The 18,206-nt window shown below is 41.3% G+C and overlaps 1 protein-coding gene across 3 annotated transcripts in view; it reads left to right on the forward strand.

Annotated features, from left to right (window-relative positions):
- NFIX (nuclear factor I X) overlaps positions 1 to 18,206 on the forward strand; it is a 78,082-nt gene that overhangs the window by 19,057 nt on the left and 40,819 nt on the right. For all 3 annotated transcript variants that reach the window (XM_075859035.1, XM_075859036.1, XM_075859038.1), the window contains exons 3-5: positions 14,239 to 14,301; positions 16,798 to 16,872; positions 17,439 to 17,559. In XM_075859035.1, coding sequence (XP_075715150.1) covers positions 14,239 to 14,301; positions 16,798 to 16,872; positions 17,439 to 17,559 — 259 coding nt within the window. The remainder of the gene's footprint in view (positions 1 to 14,238; positions 14,302 to 16,797; positions 16,873 to 17,438; positions 17,560 to 18,206) is intronic.

Consider the following 18,206-nt stretch of genomic DNA (forward strand, 5'->3'; position numbering starts at 1 on the left):
CCTAATAGAGAGAAATTGTTCTGTAAGGCGAAATTCACACGAACACGTGCGTTTTGCGCGCGCAAAAAACGCAGCGTTCATTGCAGTTCCGTGTGTCATCAGTGTTTGGTGCGTGGCTGCGTGATTTTCGCGGATATGCCATCCTTATGACACGTGGTTTTGAGGTTTAGAAAAAGAAATGAAGGAGGTGGTTTTATTTTTTCCTTCATTTCTTGATCTGCTGTTGCGCAAATCACGCGTGTCGCACGGAAGTGCGTCCGTGTGCCGTACGCGATTTTCACGCACCCGTTGACTTCAATGGGTGCGTGAGGCGCAAAAAAGTATAGGACATGCCGTGAGTTTTACGCAGCGGACACACGCTGCATGAAAATCACGGACTGTCTGAACGGCCCCATTGACTTACATAGGTCCGTGCGAAGCGCGTGATTTTCACGAGCGTATCACAGATGTGAACGACGCTCGTGTAAATAAGGCCTAAAGCTTACTCCTCTGATCAGGAAGTCATACAGAAAAAGTAGGACTATTTCCTTCAGAGTCTAATCTCCGATGTTAACTATAGGAGCACAAATAATTCAGCCAATATGACCGATGGCGAGCCCTCACGCTGATAATTTGAGTGTCTGTGACAACAAAATGATTGTTTCCCATCAATGAAGATCTGTGCCATCTACAGTAAATGTATCATTACAATCCCTAGTACAATGGTCTATGGTTTACGTTTATTTTTTTATTATAATTTTTTTTGCTATACTCAGCATGATTTTTATATTAGTTTCAATTGTATTGAGTTTAAAGACAAATGTTCTGACAATGGAATGTGGGAGCGATCAGGGATACATAACTTTGCTCCTGGTGGTATAGAGCGGGGCATGGGCGCAGTGTTGGAATATCGCTTTCTACGCAGACTATGGGACTGTGTTAGGGGGATTTGGCTTGGTAATGACAGAGGGTGACATAGTAAATGCCGAGATTGCTGCGGTGGCTGTAAGTGCCTAGAGAATAATTATCCTCCGGGCGGCAGTAATTAGCGTGGGGCTGACAACTCACCAACACCACAATTACGCAGGCAGCCTTCATATCAAGTTTAACCCTTGCACTGGCCCCTAGATCAAAATACGGAACCATGATTATTTCATTCACCATTTCTCCAAATGTCCGAGTGTTAATGTGACACATTGCTCCTTTATGTCTATAATTTACAGACGCGTTTCAGACAGTTAAACAAGTAATAGCTAAATATAATTTATGGATGTGCCTTAGTGATTGAGTGTCATTTCAATTTTGTATAATTTATTGTCTACATGTAGGACACAGCTTATATAATTTACCATGCTAGTGAATGGTTTCTCTTTAATGTGTGTATATTACTTTCACTCATTCCTTACAGGCAGCTAGTGAAGTATAAACATTTCTGTATAAAAATATATACAGTTTGGCTGATAGTGTACATTAATTCTATAGTGAAGTGACAGATATACACTGGAGGAATTGTATGCTGGATTTAAATGCCAACGCATGATTTGTTGCCGCAGTTGTGCGCAAATCTGTAGGCTGATAGCGTTAAAATACAGTACTATAAATACGTCATACATATCTGCAACCTATCTGCCATTTTTCCCACGTTATATATATTTTGAAGGTTATTGAAATTATATTACTTGGAAAGTTTGTGGCGTTTAAACATATTTTTTTTATATTTGACTCGAGTAGAATGTACAGATATATTAAAATTTATTTAACCAGGAATAACAGATACATAACATAAATGACTAATTTCTATACATTTTATATATATATATATATATATATATATATTTTTTTTTATTTTTTTATTTTTTTTTAAATATATATATATATATATATATTCAGAATAATATTATATACCGCAGTGTATTCCAAATAATAATAATTGACTTCACCAGTACAAATAATGAAATGTCAGATTTCTGACTTTTTTTATTTTTATTCCAAAAAAGGCTTTTTTTTATTTTAATACGTTTGGGAATTTTAACTCAAAAACCTGAATTAAAACCTTAAGCAAATATGACTTTCGAAAGTAAATTTCTTTTAAATTGCTTACAAGAGGCAGACATCTTCAATATTTTAGCGATAGTCACCCAAGAAAGTACCACGTATTCCCAACATATCTCTCCATGACTTTTATACAGGACTTACTCGACACCACTCATCCTACAGTAACAGCGTTTCCACTCCGTTCATCATAAACATAAATGAGAACTAGTTACATCCCCGGCTCGGTTACTAAGAATACAGATTAATCATATAATCTTATTTTAAAGTCCCATCGTAAGTACTGTAAAAATAAGTTCGCATAAAGAAAAATTTCACTCCAAACATTTTTCAGTGCAGAAATGGATAGAAATGAAATGAGTAATATTTCGTCATTTTAGTACACTCACCCAGTTTCAAACAGATTTATTTTTTTTTCCAAAAATCCTGTGTTCAGTTAACATCTACAGCATTTCTATCCTCCAATCCATGGGGAGCAGAGTGTTCACCTTCACATGAATCACAGGATATAAGAATCCATTTGGTCTGTGAATTTTTAAATAGCCAAAATAGAAAATCTCAGCATCGGAGAGCTTAATATTTATGTTGAACAGCGCACATGCCCTGTTTCACCCGGGTTGCAGAGCCAACGAGCAGATGATTGTTAGGACTTAATATTACATATTAAATGTGACAGAAAAAAAAGTCTGGCTGAAAATCAGAACCTTGTCATTGTCAGCAGTTAACATTTACTTGAACACTTTGACTTTGACCATGCATGGAGCCTGTTCGGAGGCATAGAAAGTCCCTGAGGGTCCATATGACTATGTGGGACACTGGTGCATTATATACTCCCTTAGTTATTACCTTTGTAATACAGAATACAATGGAGCATGCAACGATTTTTGTCCGGGGTAAAAAAAAAAACCCACAAAGGGCCAGTATGGGCCCATAGAATACTATGGACGTCGTATTACGGATCTGCACTACTACCCAAGCCCTAATGCTGACCATAGACAATCTCAGCCGATGTCCCACCCTCACTGTTTGGTGTCAGACATCTGTTCAGCTTGGCCCTAAGACACATAAGCAACGTGAAGGTTTAAAACCTCCCGACTCATGACGAAAGGGAAGAATACTTAAAAGAATATACAATATGGGGTGATTCTAGAAGCCAGTCGAGATGCCCTTTACAACATTTTATTATCGGCCCATTAGTCAAAGCAGTAAGGGACACTTCATGTACTAGAGAATTTTTTTTTTTTTTTATGAAGTTGGGTGAGTATGATAAAACAATGTTCTGCATTTCTGTTCCCTCAATCCTGATGGATCCAATACTGATGGACCTCATGTCTAGGGTCTTTAAAACCAGAGGGCTGCTTTGGGTAGAATTGCCCATCCAATAAGAAATTACTGTTCAATGATAAATATTTCTGTCAACGTAAATGATGTATCTATCATTGTAGTGACATACATGTAATAGTGGGAGTATGGCTAGAGACAATCCATTTCACAATGTTCTAGCCCCATATTTATAGCTGATAGAGGACGGAGGAACTTTCCGTCAGGGGAACCCATGAACGGAATCCAAACTGAAACAAACGGAAACCGTAGGTCCGGCGCAAGTGGTTTCAGTTTGTCACCGTTGCGCAAGGGTTCCGTCATTTTGATGGAATCGATACCGTAGTTGACTGCGCTATTCATTCTATCAAAACGACGGCACCCTTAAACAACGGGGACAAACGAAAACCATTTGCACCAGATCCGTCACCATTGAAATCAATGGTGAGGCAAACGGAAACCTATGTTTGCCGTTTGTTTCAGTTTGGATTCCGCTCATGGGTTCCCCTGAAGGAAAGGTCCGACGGAACCCATGAACGGAGCCCTGACGAAGCTTTCGATTTTGCTTTGCGTGAAGTCTCTCGTTTCATGACAAATTATTACTAATGGCAAATTACTGATATATGACAAGATATTAGTAGTTACTACTTGCAGCACACTACAACTTCCAACATGCCTTCAACTGTACTAGCTAAGCCTGTAGCTGGAAGTTTGCCCCAGCTCACATTGTCAGAAACAACGGAGGGCAGCGACAGGGAGGATGCCTGCACCAGCTGCAATGTCTAGGGTGCGCGCGCTTGGAGGACAGACGTACGAATCTGGTTTATTTAATTATCTGAAAATAGCAATTTGATACTTGTCACCCACTTATTAGCAGAAATACAATCCAAAAACTGTACCCGATCTGTGTGTGTATCAGCATGTACGTACACTCTGCTTTGACTCATCAAACACATAGGAGCAAATAAAAATTATTATTTTTAGGTAAGTGTGTGTATATAGGACCACACAGACGCAATTTCTCTTCATTTTGAAACTAAATGAGGAAAGGTTGTGGACCCCATTTGGTTGCAGAATTAAAATCTTTTACTTAAACATTTCAGGGGCATCTAACAATTTTATAGCAAACCCGGGAATAGTCGAAAAGATGTTATTATTATATGTTGTAGCATCATATATATTTCTATCACCGTGATGACGACTGCCAGGATTTCCAGCTTACTAAAGTTTCGGATAATAATCACCCGTCACATCAACTCCCATAGGAGATAACAGAACTTGTGTCGCATGCAACTGTGGCACATTTTTCCAACATCATTTTCTTTATTTCCTATGGGAGAAAAGAAAGAAAAGAAAGGAACAACAACAATAATATGGAAGTACACCATGGGGCCCATTTATAAAAGTTGGCAGTTTCTGAATTAGATAGTTGAAAAGGAGCACAAACTCGTAGGGAAAATTTTTAAAGAGTTTTCCTCGTGTTTGCCAGTTTTTAGTTTTGGGGTGAGGTCTAATATGTCACAAAAGTGTGTCTTATTTATAAAGCTGATGAGAAATTCTCGTCTGCAAAAAACTGGTGGACAGATAACCACAGGGTGTCCTCTTGCTGGGTCTGAGTCTCCCTACAGCACCACCGCAGGAGAAATGAAGAATTACACAGTGTCCATTTAAATCAATGGGCTGTCTTGTTGGGTCCTCCAAAGAGAAATATACTCTTTATAGCCTCTGCTCTAGCTAATAGATAAAAGTCTTGAAACAAGGACTCCCATATATGTCAGAGAAGTAGAGCCATGCTAAAAACTTAAAAAAAGAAGCTTTAACATACCCTTTCTTGAACTTTGGGTATAGCGGCTGTGCTTTATGTTCACTTCGCTATTTAAATTGCTGGTTAAATGTAATAAATTTAGAGTCACTAATATATAAGTGGCATGGAAAAAAAAAACAGCACGAAAGCAATAGAGAACCTAAATACAACTCTGTGTAGAAGTTCGGCAGACAAGTGCTGTTATATGACATACTGTGTCTAGTGAACACTAGGCCCAAATCAGGCTGCCATAAATTGTTGTGATGGTTAATGATAATTTTTACGTTTATGGACAGCTTTATTTCCACCTAAATTAGAGTTTTCTTATAGACATAAAAAAAACAACAACCATCAATTAAATTCAAAGTACTACATATTTTGTAAAGGATAGATTAATGATATGGAAATTTATGAAACAAGTCACAATGATCCCAAAAAACTTAAATCGCACATACACCCACAGGTCTTTACTACTAATACGCAACTAGTCTTGTATGTTATTTCATTTCTGCCACCTTTGTACAAATATAAAAAGTAGCATACACGTACAGTGTTTAAGCAAGGTATATACATCATGTTTTGCCTCCCTCTGGTGTGGGCAAGTGGCACTGCATACTGCAGGATCAAAGTCTTGTCATTTTTCGGTCGCCGTTCACAGGGACCACAGTAATTAATGAATCCTCTCCTTGCCCCCCACTAAATAAATTGAAAACGTAAGCCTGAATGGGCAGTAAAATTTTACCTGTGAACTTGAAAGGACACAAGTCAATGTACGCCATGCATAAAACAATAGACCTAAACATAGCAGCTAGAGTAATAGAGGAAGAAAAACACTGATGATATATAGAAGGGAAAGAAACGGTAAAAAGTTATGTCTCGTGCACATGGCAGGGTGTGCCGGCCGGGTCCCGTCAGTGATCCATGGAAGATAGGACATGTCCTATATTTCCACGGATCTGAGAATCGGGTCAGTTTTCGCAGACCCGATTCACCCGCTAAAGTGAATGGGTCGGGTGAGTGGGTCGGGTGACACTCGGATGCCATGAAAAACGTCCTGAGTAGCACTCGGTCGTGTGCAACTTCACTAAGGCTCTGTTCACATCTGCGTTGGGGTCCCGTTCTGACGTTCCGTCTAAGCTTTCCGTCAGAACGGGACCCTGAAAAGACAAACTGACAGGAACGGAAACCAGGGGTTTCCGTTTCCATCACCATTGATTTCTATGGTGACGGATCCGGTGCCCGTGGTTTCCGTTTGTCTCTGTTGTGCACTGGACCCGTCGTTTTGCCGGAAGCAATAGCGTAGAAATGTAAGACTGAGGTAAGAAAGTCTAAAAAAAAAAAAAGAGATAGTGAAAAGACAGAAACTGGAGACACACATAGTTACATTGAAGGTGTAGGGCCTAAACCTACCAAAGTAGGCAGGAACAGACCGACATTAGTACAAAATAGAGATCAGGACGGGAGGGAGCAGTAAAAGGCAGAGCAGAGGAACGTCAAGTAGAAAACTTCAGTATAAAATAAAAAGTCTCCTGAAAGAAAACCCTCTTTCCTTGTATCTCCTCACTGCTCTCCTCCCTCTCATTTCCTCACCGCTCTCCTCCCTCTCATTTCCTCACCGCTCTCCTCCCTCGCTTTGCCTTAGTCACACAGGGTTAAACAAAATGAATATTGGCCTCTTGCCAAACAGATGCAGAACTGGATCTACACCAACACTTCACATTCAGTGCATTTTATTTATACCCGTCACCGAGTCACCACTAGGGAGTACTCAGTATTACTATTTACTAGAGCAACTGACACTTATATGCAGGGATAAGGTCATCTTGGTTTGCAGAGCTCGCACTCTTAAGACTTATATGCAGGGATAAGGTAATCTTGGTCTGCAGAGCTCGCGCTCTTAAGCTTATATGCAGGGATAAGGTCATCTTGGTCTGCAGAGCTCGCGCTCTTAAGACTTATGTACAGGGATAAGGTCATTTTGGTCTGCAGAGCTCGCACTCAAGCTTATATACAGGGATAAGGTCATCTTGGTCTGCAGAGCTCGCACTCAAGCTTATATGCAGGGATAAGGTCATCTTGGTCTGCAGAGCTCACGCTCTTAAGACTTATATGCAGGGATAAGGTCATCTTGGTCTGCAGAGCTCGCACTTTTAAGACTTATATGCAGGGATAAGGTCATCTTGGTCTGCAGAGCTCGCACTCTTAAGACTTATATGCAGGGATAAGGTCATCTTGGTCTGCAGAGCTCGCGCTCTTAAGACTTATATGCAGGGATAAGGTCATCTTGGTCTGCAGAGCTCGCACTCTTAAGACTTATATGCAGGGATAAGGTCATCTTGGTCTGCAGAGCTCGCGCTCTTAAGACTTATATGCAGGCATAAGGTCATCTTGGTCTGCAGAGCTTGCGCTCTTAAGACTTATATGCAGGCATAAGGTCATCTTGGTCTGCAGAGCTCGTGCTCTTAATACTTATATGCAGGGATAAGGTCATCTTGGTCTGCAGAGCTCACGCTCTTAAGACTTATATGTAGGGATAAGGTCATCTTGGTCTGCAGTGCTCGCGCTCTTAAGACTTATATGCAGGGATAAGGTCATCTTGGTCTGCAGAGCTCGCGCTCTTAAGTAGAGACAATGTGGTCAACACAGGATGAGTTCTTATCACTGAAATGATAGAAAACTTGCCCTGCAGAACTTCTGTTTTCAAGTAGTTTTCTGCTTTAGACAGCCTCTCTAATATGCAGATACCTATTCTGAAGGACTGCTGATGTCCACGGAAATAGGGACCAATTCCATTTTCCCTGCAGAAAGAGGATATGCAATGCAGCTTCCCATAAGAAAAAAAATAAAATTGACAGTCCAAACCATAAAAAAAACTCTATAAACCTCATCTTTATACAAAAGGAAGAACCAATAAGATAAAAAAAAAACTATGATTAGCAAATTACAGAACACACATAAAAAACAAGATGATAAGATAAACACCCCACACATGCAGATATAGCAAACCAAAACCTAAATCTCCAGCTAACATTGTAATGTAAAAAATACCGACAAACAACGAGAGGAGATACGTCTTTTGCATCCTTCATTGTCTTCTTTCATTTACCAAATATCAGGGCATAGGCCAGGAATGGCGGGGGGAGTAGGCTGAGGGGCCACAGCTGCAGCCCAGATTTGCTCAGTAATAAGAGCATCAGGTGCAGAACTTACCTCCCCTCTCACCAACTCTTGCCAACATGGCCATCTGTGGGCAGCTTATGAGCCCAACAATTTCTGATCTCCAATGCATTCTGGACCCTGTAGTCTCCATCGTTATACGTCACATGCTGTGTTATTTATTTTTTCTCTGTACGCACATTTTTTTATTCCATATTTGAGAGCTTCCTCATTTTCTTCTGCTGATTTTAATAAGATGTGCCAACAGTATACAGTATATGAAACCTGGCAGACCATGGTTTCAAGGACACAAGGAACCATTATTCTTGCCTGATTATTGGTTTATCCCAGAAATAAGCGAAGATTTCTGGTTGCCCTGATGAAATAACATGTAATTGGGAGAATTGGAGCTGTTCAGGTATTGTATTGTCTATGGCCAGCTTAACAAATTAATAACCATAAAAGATATTTATGCTATATTCATTTTTTTTTTTCATCTCTCTGCATCTCTATTTTGGGAAAGAACTCTAAAACCGATCTGTAAATTTGTTAGAAAACGTAGAAAGATTGAAAGGAGAGCGCTAAATAAGGCTAAAAAAAATTGTAGAGATGTGATGAAATAACAGAAGTCTACACAATCCTAGAGGGAGCCACTGACGTCACTGCCCATATATGGACAGTATATGGACATATATGGACAGTCACTGTCCATATATGGATGTCACTGTCCATATATGGAAAACGTTCTGGCCGGGGATTCTGATTCTGGAGGAGCCCCTGACGTCACGGTCTATATACAGTGACGTTAGGGTTTTTTGGGGTTTTTATAATACCTGGCTAGAGCGAACAGAAGTTACTAAAATTATTAGATTAGGCTACTTAATGAAAACATTTTTAGTGTATAAGGTTAGTTTAACCTTTTTTTCACTAAAGTCATTGTAATTTAATCCAGTTGTAATACTTAAAAAGACACATTTTCTGAGATTGATGTCCAGAATGGAGAAACCTCAACATTCAGTAAATGGCTGGACCAATTTGCTCTAAAAAGCCTTTAGTTCGACTGAGATATGTCACGGGGCACTGGGATAATGAAACTTTCACGGGCCTGCTGTGGATGGTGTGAACACACTTTATCACCAAGGGATTTGACGTAGAGCTAAACCAGGCAGCAGAGTCCAAGGGGACCCCAGGTATTCACCCTTTAACCCCTATACAGGGATCTAGAATTCGCTGCTGGGGAACCCAAGGTTGCTATCCCCAAAGTCAAAGCCGGCTCCTGGTTTATGTGGGCCCTTGGGTGACACAGACTTGGTAGTCACACAGCCCCCTTCCTGGTAGTGACACACATCCCCCCTCTATGTAGGTAGCGCTTTTGGGGTTCCCTCTAGAAGTGGAAACTCCAGCCAGAGCATTGCCGACGCTCTGGCTGTGGATTCCGCTTCAGGAGAAGCCCCGGATGTCACTGTCCATATATGGACAGTGTTGTCAGGGGCAACCCCAGAGCCATAGTCCCGAGCAGAGCACTAGTAGCACTCTGCCTGGGACTACTGCTCTGCTCCTGACATCACTGTCCATATATGGATAGTGATGTCCAGAGCAGAGCTGAAGTCCCGGGCAGAGCAGTAGTAAAGGCTCTGCTCTGGTACTCAGTCTCTGGGAAGCCTCTAACATCACTGTCCATATATACGGCTAGTGATGTCAGGGGCAACTCCAGAGCCAAAGTCCCGGGCAGAGCGCTACTAGACCTTTGCCAGGGACACTGCTCTGCTCCTGACAACACTGTCAATATATGGATAGTGATGTTAGGGTCTTCCCCAGAGACGGAGTCCGGGAGCAGAGTCGTTTCTAGCGCTCTGCCTGGGACGCCTTCTCTCCTCCTGACATCACTGTCCATATATGTAGAAGCAGCTCTGCTCCGGGACTCCGTCTCTGGGGAAGCCACTGATGCGCTTCCTAAAAGATGGAGTCCTGGAGCAGAGCGGCTTCTAGCGCTCTGCCTGGGACTCCTTTCCCCCCAACATCACTGTTCATATATGGACAGTAATGTCAGGGGCTTCCCCAGAGACGGAGCCCCGGAGCAGAGCCGCTAGCGAAGTGAAGGAAAGAGTCAGCGACGGAGAGCGCAACCAGCACTAAATGATGAAGGGATGCTGTGGTGGCCAGGAGCCAGAGGACGCCGTGGAAAGGTAAGTATATGGCGGCCGTTACTAGATCAGTGGGTATCTGGACTCTGCCTTTCCAAAACCTCTATCCTAATTTGTTGAATATCCCCACATTTAATTCTAGTTCAGATGGAGTACTTTGCAGGCAGAAAAAATCTGCCTCAAAATTCCTTCAGGAAATCAACAGGAGGCGGTTTCGGACTTTTTTTGGTGCGGATTCCGATGCAGTTTCTGTGTCAAAATCAGCGGCAGAAAAATCTGTGTGAACTGGGCCTTACTTTATTTTACTTTGTTTACATTAGCCAAAGCATTAAGATCATTTACAATATACATAACGAATGTGTCTGAGAATAAATGTATCTGAAATGAGGATGAAGCTTGACTAAACATCACATAAAATATCACATAGACTCACTAAGTAATACAGGTAGAAAATAACCATCTATGTAAGATGGCCGAGCAGCCTTCAGTGTATGAAACTTTCTGATGTACACGCAGGACAAAGAGTTATCACTTCCAAATAGGTAAAAAATAGCACTTGGATTGCGAGTAACATTCCTTTTGCTTAATTTTAATATGTAAATCATTGGTTACATACAGTAGAGGCTTTTGTCTCTGTATTCAGCTGAATCTCGTCGCTGCAGAACCCTATTATATGTACGAGCTTTCACATATACGGTGTTGGGATATGCTGATTTGACTGCACACACACAATAATGGCCATTTTATTCCTTGTCTCTGGTCCCCAATCGCTGTTTGTGTGCCAGCTCAGGGGAGTTCAGCACTGGAGGGGAGGTGGGTACATAATCCGCATCGTGTGTGAGGGGCAGCTCCTGGCTCTGATTTATCAGCTGGAGCCATAGATAAGATGATGGAGGAGACCTAGAGGCTCCGCAGCCCTTGGGGGCTTCAGGGAAGGGAGGCGGTGAGGATGAGGCTGGCACAGGGACAGGGGGTGAGGAAGATGGGAATATAGGACCCACTGCTGCCAGAAAAATCTGAATGTGACTAGCACTAAAAGCTACACAGATAAGATAGATATGACACAATCATTAGTGCCAAGAACAGAGCAGCTCTAAGCTTATACTTTTCCGGGCCCTTTATAATAATCTGTGCATCAGACCCATATACCATTGTATCAAGGATATGTGACCCCCAATTGTCAGTGTTCCATTGTTAAAGAGCAGCAAATATCATTGTTCTAGAACCACACATGTAAGTTTGCTATATTTTTGGGATACCAATGTTTAGTATGGCATTGCTCTAGAACTCCAGTGCCAGTGTTCTGTTGTTCTAGAACCCACAAGTGTCAGTGTTCTGTTGTTCTAGAACCCACAAGTGTCAGTGTTCTGTTGTTCTAGAACCCACAAGTGTCAGTGTTCTGTTGGTCTAGAACCCATGAGTGTCAGTGTTCTGTTGTTCTAGAAACCACGAGATTCAGTGTTCTGTTGTTCTAGAAACCACGAGTGTCAGTGTTCCGTTGTAGCACCCACAAGTGTCAGTGTTCTATTGTTCTAGCCTGACACTTGTAGGTGCTAGACAAGTGTCAGTGTTCTGTTGTTCTAGAACTCACAAGTCTCAGTGTTCTGTTGTTCTAGAACCCACGAGTGTCAGTATTCTTAAATACTTATAAAGGTAATAATTTAGGAAGGCCGCAAAAAAAAAATGATGGTATCCTTTTTAGTGGCAAAGAAGAATGATTTCATGTTATTGATCCAGAAATTAAAAAAAATCCAAAAAGGGGAATACCCCTCTATTAATTACAGAAGTCATAACTTTCTTTATAGATGTGAAAAATGCAACGTAAATCAAGTGGTTTTGCTTTTGATGTTTCTACGGGACAATGAAGGTGGCCATTTTGAGGCAAAAAAGTCATTAATTCACTGAACATTAATGCCTTATGCCTCGATGATTATAGTAGTAAATTATAAAAAAATAAACTTCATAATTCAATATAAATATATAAAGACAATGTATAATAAATACATACCTGTCGTATTGCTTTGTTACTTCATCCCTGGCGTACATGTACAGCCGTTTTAAATTAAATCAATAGCAACTATTTTATTTTTTTCGGTGACCGTCGCCCTCCTTTCATAACAATTAAAGGTTGTCACAGCCCCCACCGTTTTGCTAGTTTTATTGAACAATCAAAGAATCTGGAAGCATTCGTTGAAAATTTTTGAGAGCATATCAATCCGGAATAGCACTAAAGGTCCCTTCACTGCGGCAATTGGGGGGCTTCAACTTCTGGTATCTCAATTGCTACACCGTGAGCAACAAGAGTAGTGAACGAGCCGAGTCAAACCAGGAGTGTACGAGGTACCAAACGCAGAGCAGGAGCGTAGTCAGTAAAGCCAGGGTCGATGTGAAGCAGAGGTCAATAGTAATAGCAGGAACAGCAGAGCCAGGAAACAAGAGAGAATCACAGGCAAAGACAAGCAGGAAATGCAGGTATAAAGGGCGGGAGCTAGAACCGTCTGGCCAGGCTGTGATAGTTTCTCCCACTCCTCAGCCTACCAGCCTGAGTGGCAGCAGATCGAGTCACTCTATGAGACCTAGGAGCAAGTGCAGACTGATTAACCACGGGTGTTGACACAGAAGCTGTGTCTGGCAGATCCTTTACAATATGTAGATCAATGGAGACAGAGATTTTGAGGTAAAATAAGGTATCAATTCACTGCAGTTTCGTGCCTCATGCCTGCTGGTCCTAGTAGTTAATTATATAAAAAAAAAATGTAAAGTGGGATTCTTTATTGAGATTCATGACTTTCCAAAAAGACCCCCATAGTTTCGCAGTAGGAAAGCCATGTTGGGTCTCAGCCGCCATCTTCCTCTCCCTGGCAATAGTAGTGAATTTGTAAACTGGACTTCTATTATATGGTGAGGTTCACTGGATCTCTACTAGAGCCTAAGATGGCTGTCTCCTGTCTGTATTAGCTATATAAAATATTAAAAAAGAAAGGTCCACTAAAAGAACGTGATATTTCTTTCTTCACTAACACCAAAAACAAATTTCCTTCAAGTTGTGTTTAGTGTTGTAGTGAGCGCGCGTACTCAGCCTTCTCTATAAATGTGTTTATCAGACAAGAAAGCCACCAGCTCCCCTTTCATTACACATTTATAAGTTTGTTTGTTTTACTTGTTAACCTGGCTTTTTGTAGATAGGTTTGATTTCTTTTTTGACTCTGTATCCCTAATCTCGCCTCTCCTTATTCCTGAGGACCGTCAGCCAGCCCTAAAATGGCTGCCAAGTTATAAAATGGCTGCCAGCAATTTACAACAGTTCTGAGATATTCTTCTCTATATTCTGCCCTCTCTCCAATGAACTATTAATAAAAAAGAATGTGTTATCGACAGTTTAAAGCACCCTTAAGTAAACCGAAAGAGAAAAAGATAAACAAATGAGTGCAATAAATGAAAATGTGGTGAGGCAAAAAATAAATGTACTTTTCCTCGTGAATATGCTGGCGTAATGATGTGCTTTCAGAGCCAGATGGGAATCTCGGCCTTTATAGAAAAATAAATAAGTAAAGATTTTGCAGGTCTAAGCAGGCAATGATTACAGTTGTATCTAATATATATATATATACAGGGCTAGATATATAGATGATCGATCGATCGATCGATAGATAGATAGATAGATAGATAGATAGATAGATAGATGCTGTTGGTATATCTACCTAAGTATATATGCAGTGTTTTGAATAATACATGACATTATATAATAAAAATGCATTCAACTTCTCTTGTTTCTGCCTACAGATTCCGGGCAGTCAGATAACACGAACCAGCAGACAGAAGTGGACATAAAACCTCCTCCGAATGGTACGTGCTTTGATGCCATTAATCATACCAAAGGGCCCATATAGTATAAAAATCAAATAGAAAGGGCATCAGCCAACACCGATTATAATATTTGCATATGTAGGACCCTATTTATCAAACTCTCCTCGCAAGACAAAAAGTCCTTTGCCCTCCCTCCGCTAGATCTTTCCAAGCGTTCAATATTAGGAAATCAATCAATCTACACTTCACCAACCAACCAGCCGTCCTTGTGTAATATAGAAAGTGACACCACTGGTCTCTACAGGAGCCCGAAGATCCAGAGGTGTCCTCGGTGTACCTCAAGTGCTTAGCATATAGCACAGGTAAAAAGAATGGATGAGGAATCTAAAGAACTCGATACAATAAGTGGAATCATTTCCTCGATCAGGGAGTATAGTTGAGTGCAGGTGAAAAGATAAAGTTATGCGAGTCATTTTAGGAATTGACCCCCCCCCCCCCCCCAGCCAATTTCAGTTTTTTCGTTCTCCTCCTCCCTGCATTCCAAGAACTATAACTTTTTTATTTTTCCATCGGCATAGCCTTATGAGGGCTTGTTTTTTACAGGACAAGATTTTTTTTCAACAGGATATTTTATTCATTATAAATTTTATGGAGACGGCGATACCAATTAAGTTTATTTTATTAACGTTTCCATTTTTTGATATTTTTTTTGTTTTTCTGTTCACTAGAGGACTTTTCCATGCGATCATTAGATCGCTCATGAAATACTCTGCAATACTTATGTGTTACAGAGTAGAATCGAGAATTATCACCTATTGGTTTGATTGCTGGGGGCCGATCCCTCCGCTTGTACCCACACCGATCACGTTAACGGGCGTAATGAACCCACCGTTCTTATTCAATGCTGAACCACAGTGAGGAGGAACATGAATGAAGCGGCCGTCAAGCATGGAGGCTGCCACTTAATTTAAAGTCTGTGGTAATGACGGAAAAAGCAGAGTCGAGCACTCAGCTTTTTCTGTCTGTCTCACGTATATTAGATGGAGTGGTGGGCGCATGCTCAACCGTCACTCCATTCTCCTCGCTGCAGTCAAGCAATATGGCAATGCTTAATAGTAGGACACAGTTGGCAGACCTGGAGCCCTTCACTAGGCCTCCGGCTGCCATGGCAACGGATTGGAACCTCTCGATCAGAGCCCCCTCACTCTATCTAACCAATCAGATGCCTCTGACACTATTGACCGCAGCATCTGTGGTGTTAAACGGCTGGGATCAGAGTTATCTTCGGTCCCGGCCATTGCAAGCGAGTGTCAGCTGTATCAAACAGCTGGTACCCGCTACGTATGGTGCGGGCCCAGGTCCTGAGCCTGCGCCGTACAGCAAATGTTGCTACGGTTTTACATTTTGTACATGGTGGGTGTTATAAAAAGAAAAAAAAAAGTGTAAAGTGGTGCAGCTGCCTTTACCAACCAATTGTTTTGTTTCTTTAATTTTTCCAATGACCTTTGAAAGCTAATAGGTGGCATTTGATTGGTTGCTCTGGGCAACTGCACCATTTTTTCTTTGCACTCACTTTTATAAATCTGTAACTTAGGCTGCGTTCACATATCCGTCAGGGCTCTATTCTGATGTTGTGACTGAGCTTTCCGTCAGAACGGAGCCCTGACTGAAACAAACAGAAACCACAGGTTTCCGTTTCCATCACCATTGATTTCAATGGTGACGGATCTGGTGCCAATGGTTTCCATTTCTCTCAGTTGTGCAAGGGTTCCATAGTTTTGACGGAATGAATACCGTAGTCGAAATCAATGGTGATAGAAACAGAAACCTATGGTTTCTGTTTGTTTCAGCCAGGGTCCAGCTCTGACGGAAAGCTCAGACGGAACGTCAGAATGGGACCCTGACCCAGATGTGAACGGAGCCTAAGGTAGAATTTTTCCACGTTCAAACTAGAGTTTTAAAAGATCAAAACGGAAACAATAACAGTTTCTCGCAATTTTGATACGTTCCTTTATCCACTTATCGCCCAGGAAAAAATAGGATTGGGCATGTTGAAAGACATCTTCTATGATGATTATTTTCTCCAACAAACTGGCTCCATGCGCATTAGATAGGTGTCAGATTCTGTTGAAATTGGCCAGCCGACATTAAGGGTCTTTTTACACTGGCCAATATTGGCTCTTTTCACAAGGAGCTACGATCAGTAATGTAGGGGGATCAGTGATCGTTACTACCGCTGATCTTAATGGCCAGCTAATGCCCGCCCCACTCCAATAGGGCATACGTAATGAAAAAAATTGCTTAAAATGAAGAATTGCTGCAATATGTGCCAATGTGCTCAGCTAGCAAGCCCTGTTAGGGACTAACTATAAGGGACTAAATTGGGAATTGTAATTGTTTACTGGTGTTTGTTTTAATACATGACATTGTGTGGTTGCCTCACATAACCCCCAGCCTCATATTGCTTCATCACACCACGCAAATAGAAACAATCCCCTTTGTTTGCATTGTGTAACTGTTTCCATTTGTTTGCAGGACATCTCACTTTCCAGGACTGCTTTGTCACTTCGGGGGTGTGGAATGTCACCGAGCTTGTCCGAGTGTCCCAGAGTGAGTATTAAGGAGGTGGTTTAAAGGGGTTAAAAAAAACATTTAAAGGGGTTAAAAAAAAAAATCTTTTTTTGGGGGGGGGGGGGGGACGACGACTAAACAACCTGATCCACTCTTTGAAGGTTTAGGACTGCACGGCAAGAGTCGATGTAAGACATATATCACATGAATTCGCGCAAAAAAAAAATCAGGCACAAGTTACACGCAAAGCGTTTAACATTTTTATACTATCAAGAGTAATTCAATTGTATGGTCTAATCGTACAGATGTAGCCAAGTTTATCTTGACTGAAAATTTAAATTGATGCGTTTTTTTGGCGCTGCATTTTGAGACAATTTAGGAGATTATAGCATTGCAGTGGTATTTACTTTTATAAAAGAAACATTTTGGGCAAAACGGAAACACTATGTTATGCCAAGTACCCGGCACTAGTGATGCCACAATGTACTCGTTTTTGCCTGGAGTGTTCCTTTAAGTTGGACCATTTTCTCTGTAAATTCATCAGACGTGACATCATATTAAATGATTCTATTTTTTATGTATTTGCTTCTTCATGTGTCTTCCAGCACCTGTTGCAACGGCCTCCGGTCCGAACTTCTCACTGGCTGATCTGGAGAGCCCAAGCTATTACAACATAAACCAGGTGACACTTGGCCGACGATCCTTAACATCCCCTCCATCCAGCAGGTAATGCGTTCAATATTTTTTTTCCCATTAACAATGGCAATTATCCAGACTCATAAATGGAATATTTTTATTTGAATCATTCATCCAATTGGTGTATGTTATGTAGGGAAAAAAAATCCAAGTCACCTATAAGCACATGTTTAGGGCCTGTTCAGACGTGGCAGAATTCCACTGTGGACAGGCCGCAGTGGAAATCCCCAGCAGCCTTTTTTTTCGTTTGTTTTTTTTATATCTTTTCTTAGGTAACTTAGTTTAGACGTTGCAGAAAATAACGGTGCAGAATTTACACTCCACCGGATGCGGTCCGTTGCGGAGAAGCATCAGATTTTCACCGCGGATTTCAGATTTTGCAAAATGTGCAGTGGAAAATTTCTGCCGCTTCTGAACATGCCCCTTGTGGCGCTTAATGATAGTCCAACTTTCCAAATTCGAGGAGGAAATTCAGCCTCTTTATAAAAGCAAGCCATTTAAAATGTCTGTCAGGTTTCCTATGGGAACAGCACAGGATAGAGGTTGAGTTTCGGAGTTTGGGGATACATCATGTGATATAAAAAGTGGTTTATCTGCTGCCAGCAAAAAGCCTGCGGGTCCTGTTTTACCCCGCTCACACAAAGTGACTGACAGGTTTTCCTTCATGAGGTTGTATA

Source organism: Rhinoderma darwinii, chromosome 3 (genome assembly GCF_050947455.1).
Source record: "Rhinoderma darwinii isolate aRhiDar2 chromosome 3, aRhiDar2.hap1, whole genome shotgun sequence".
In the NCBI taxonomy this organism is placed as follows: Eukaryota; Metazoa; Chordata; class Amphibia; order Anura; family Rhinodermatidae; genus Rhinoderma; species Rhinoderma darwinii.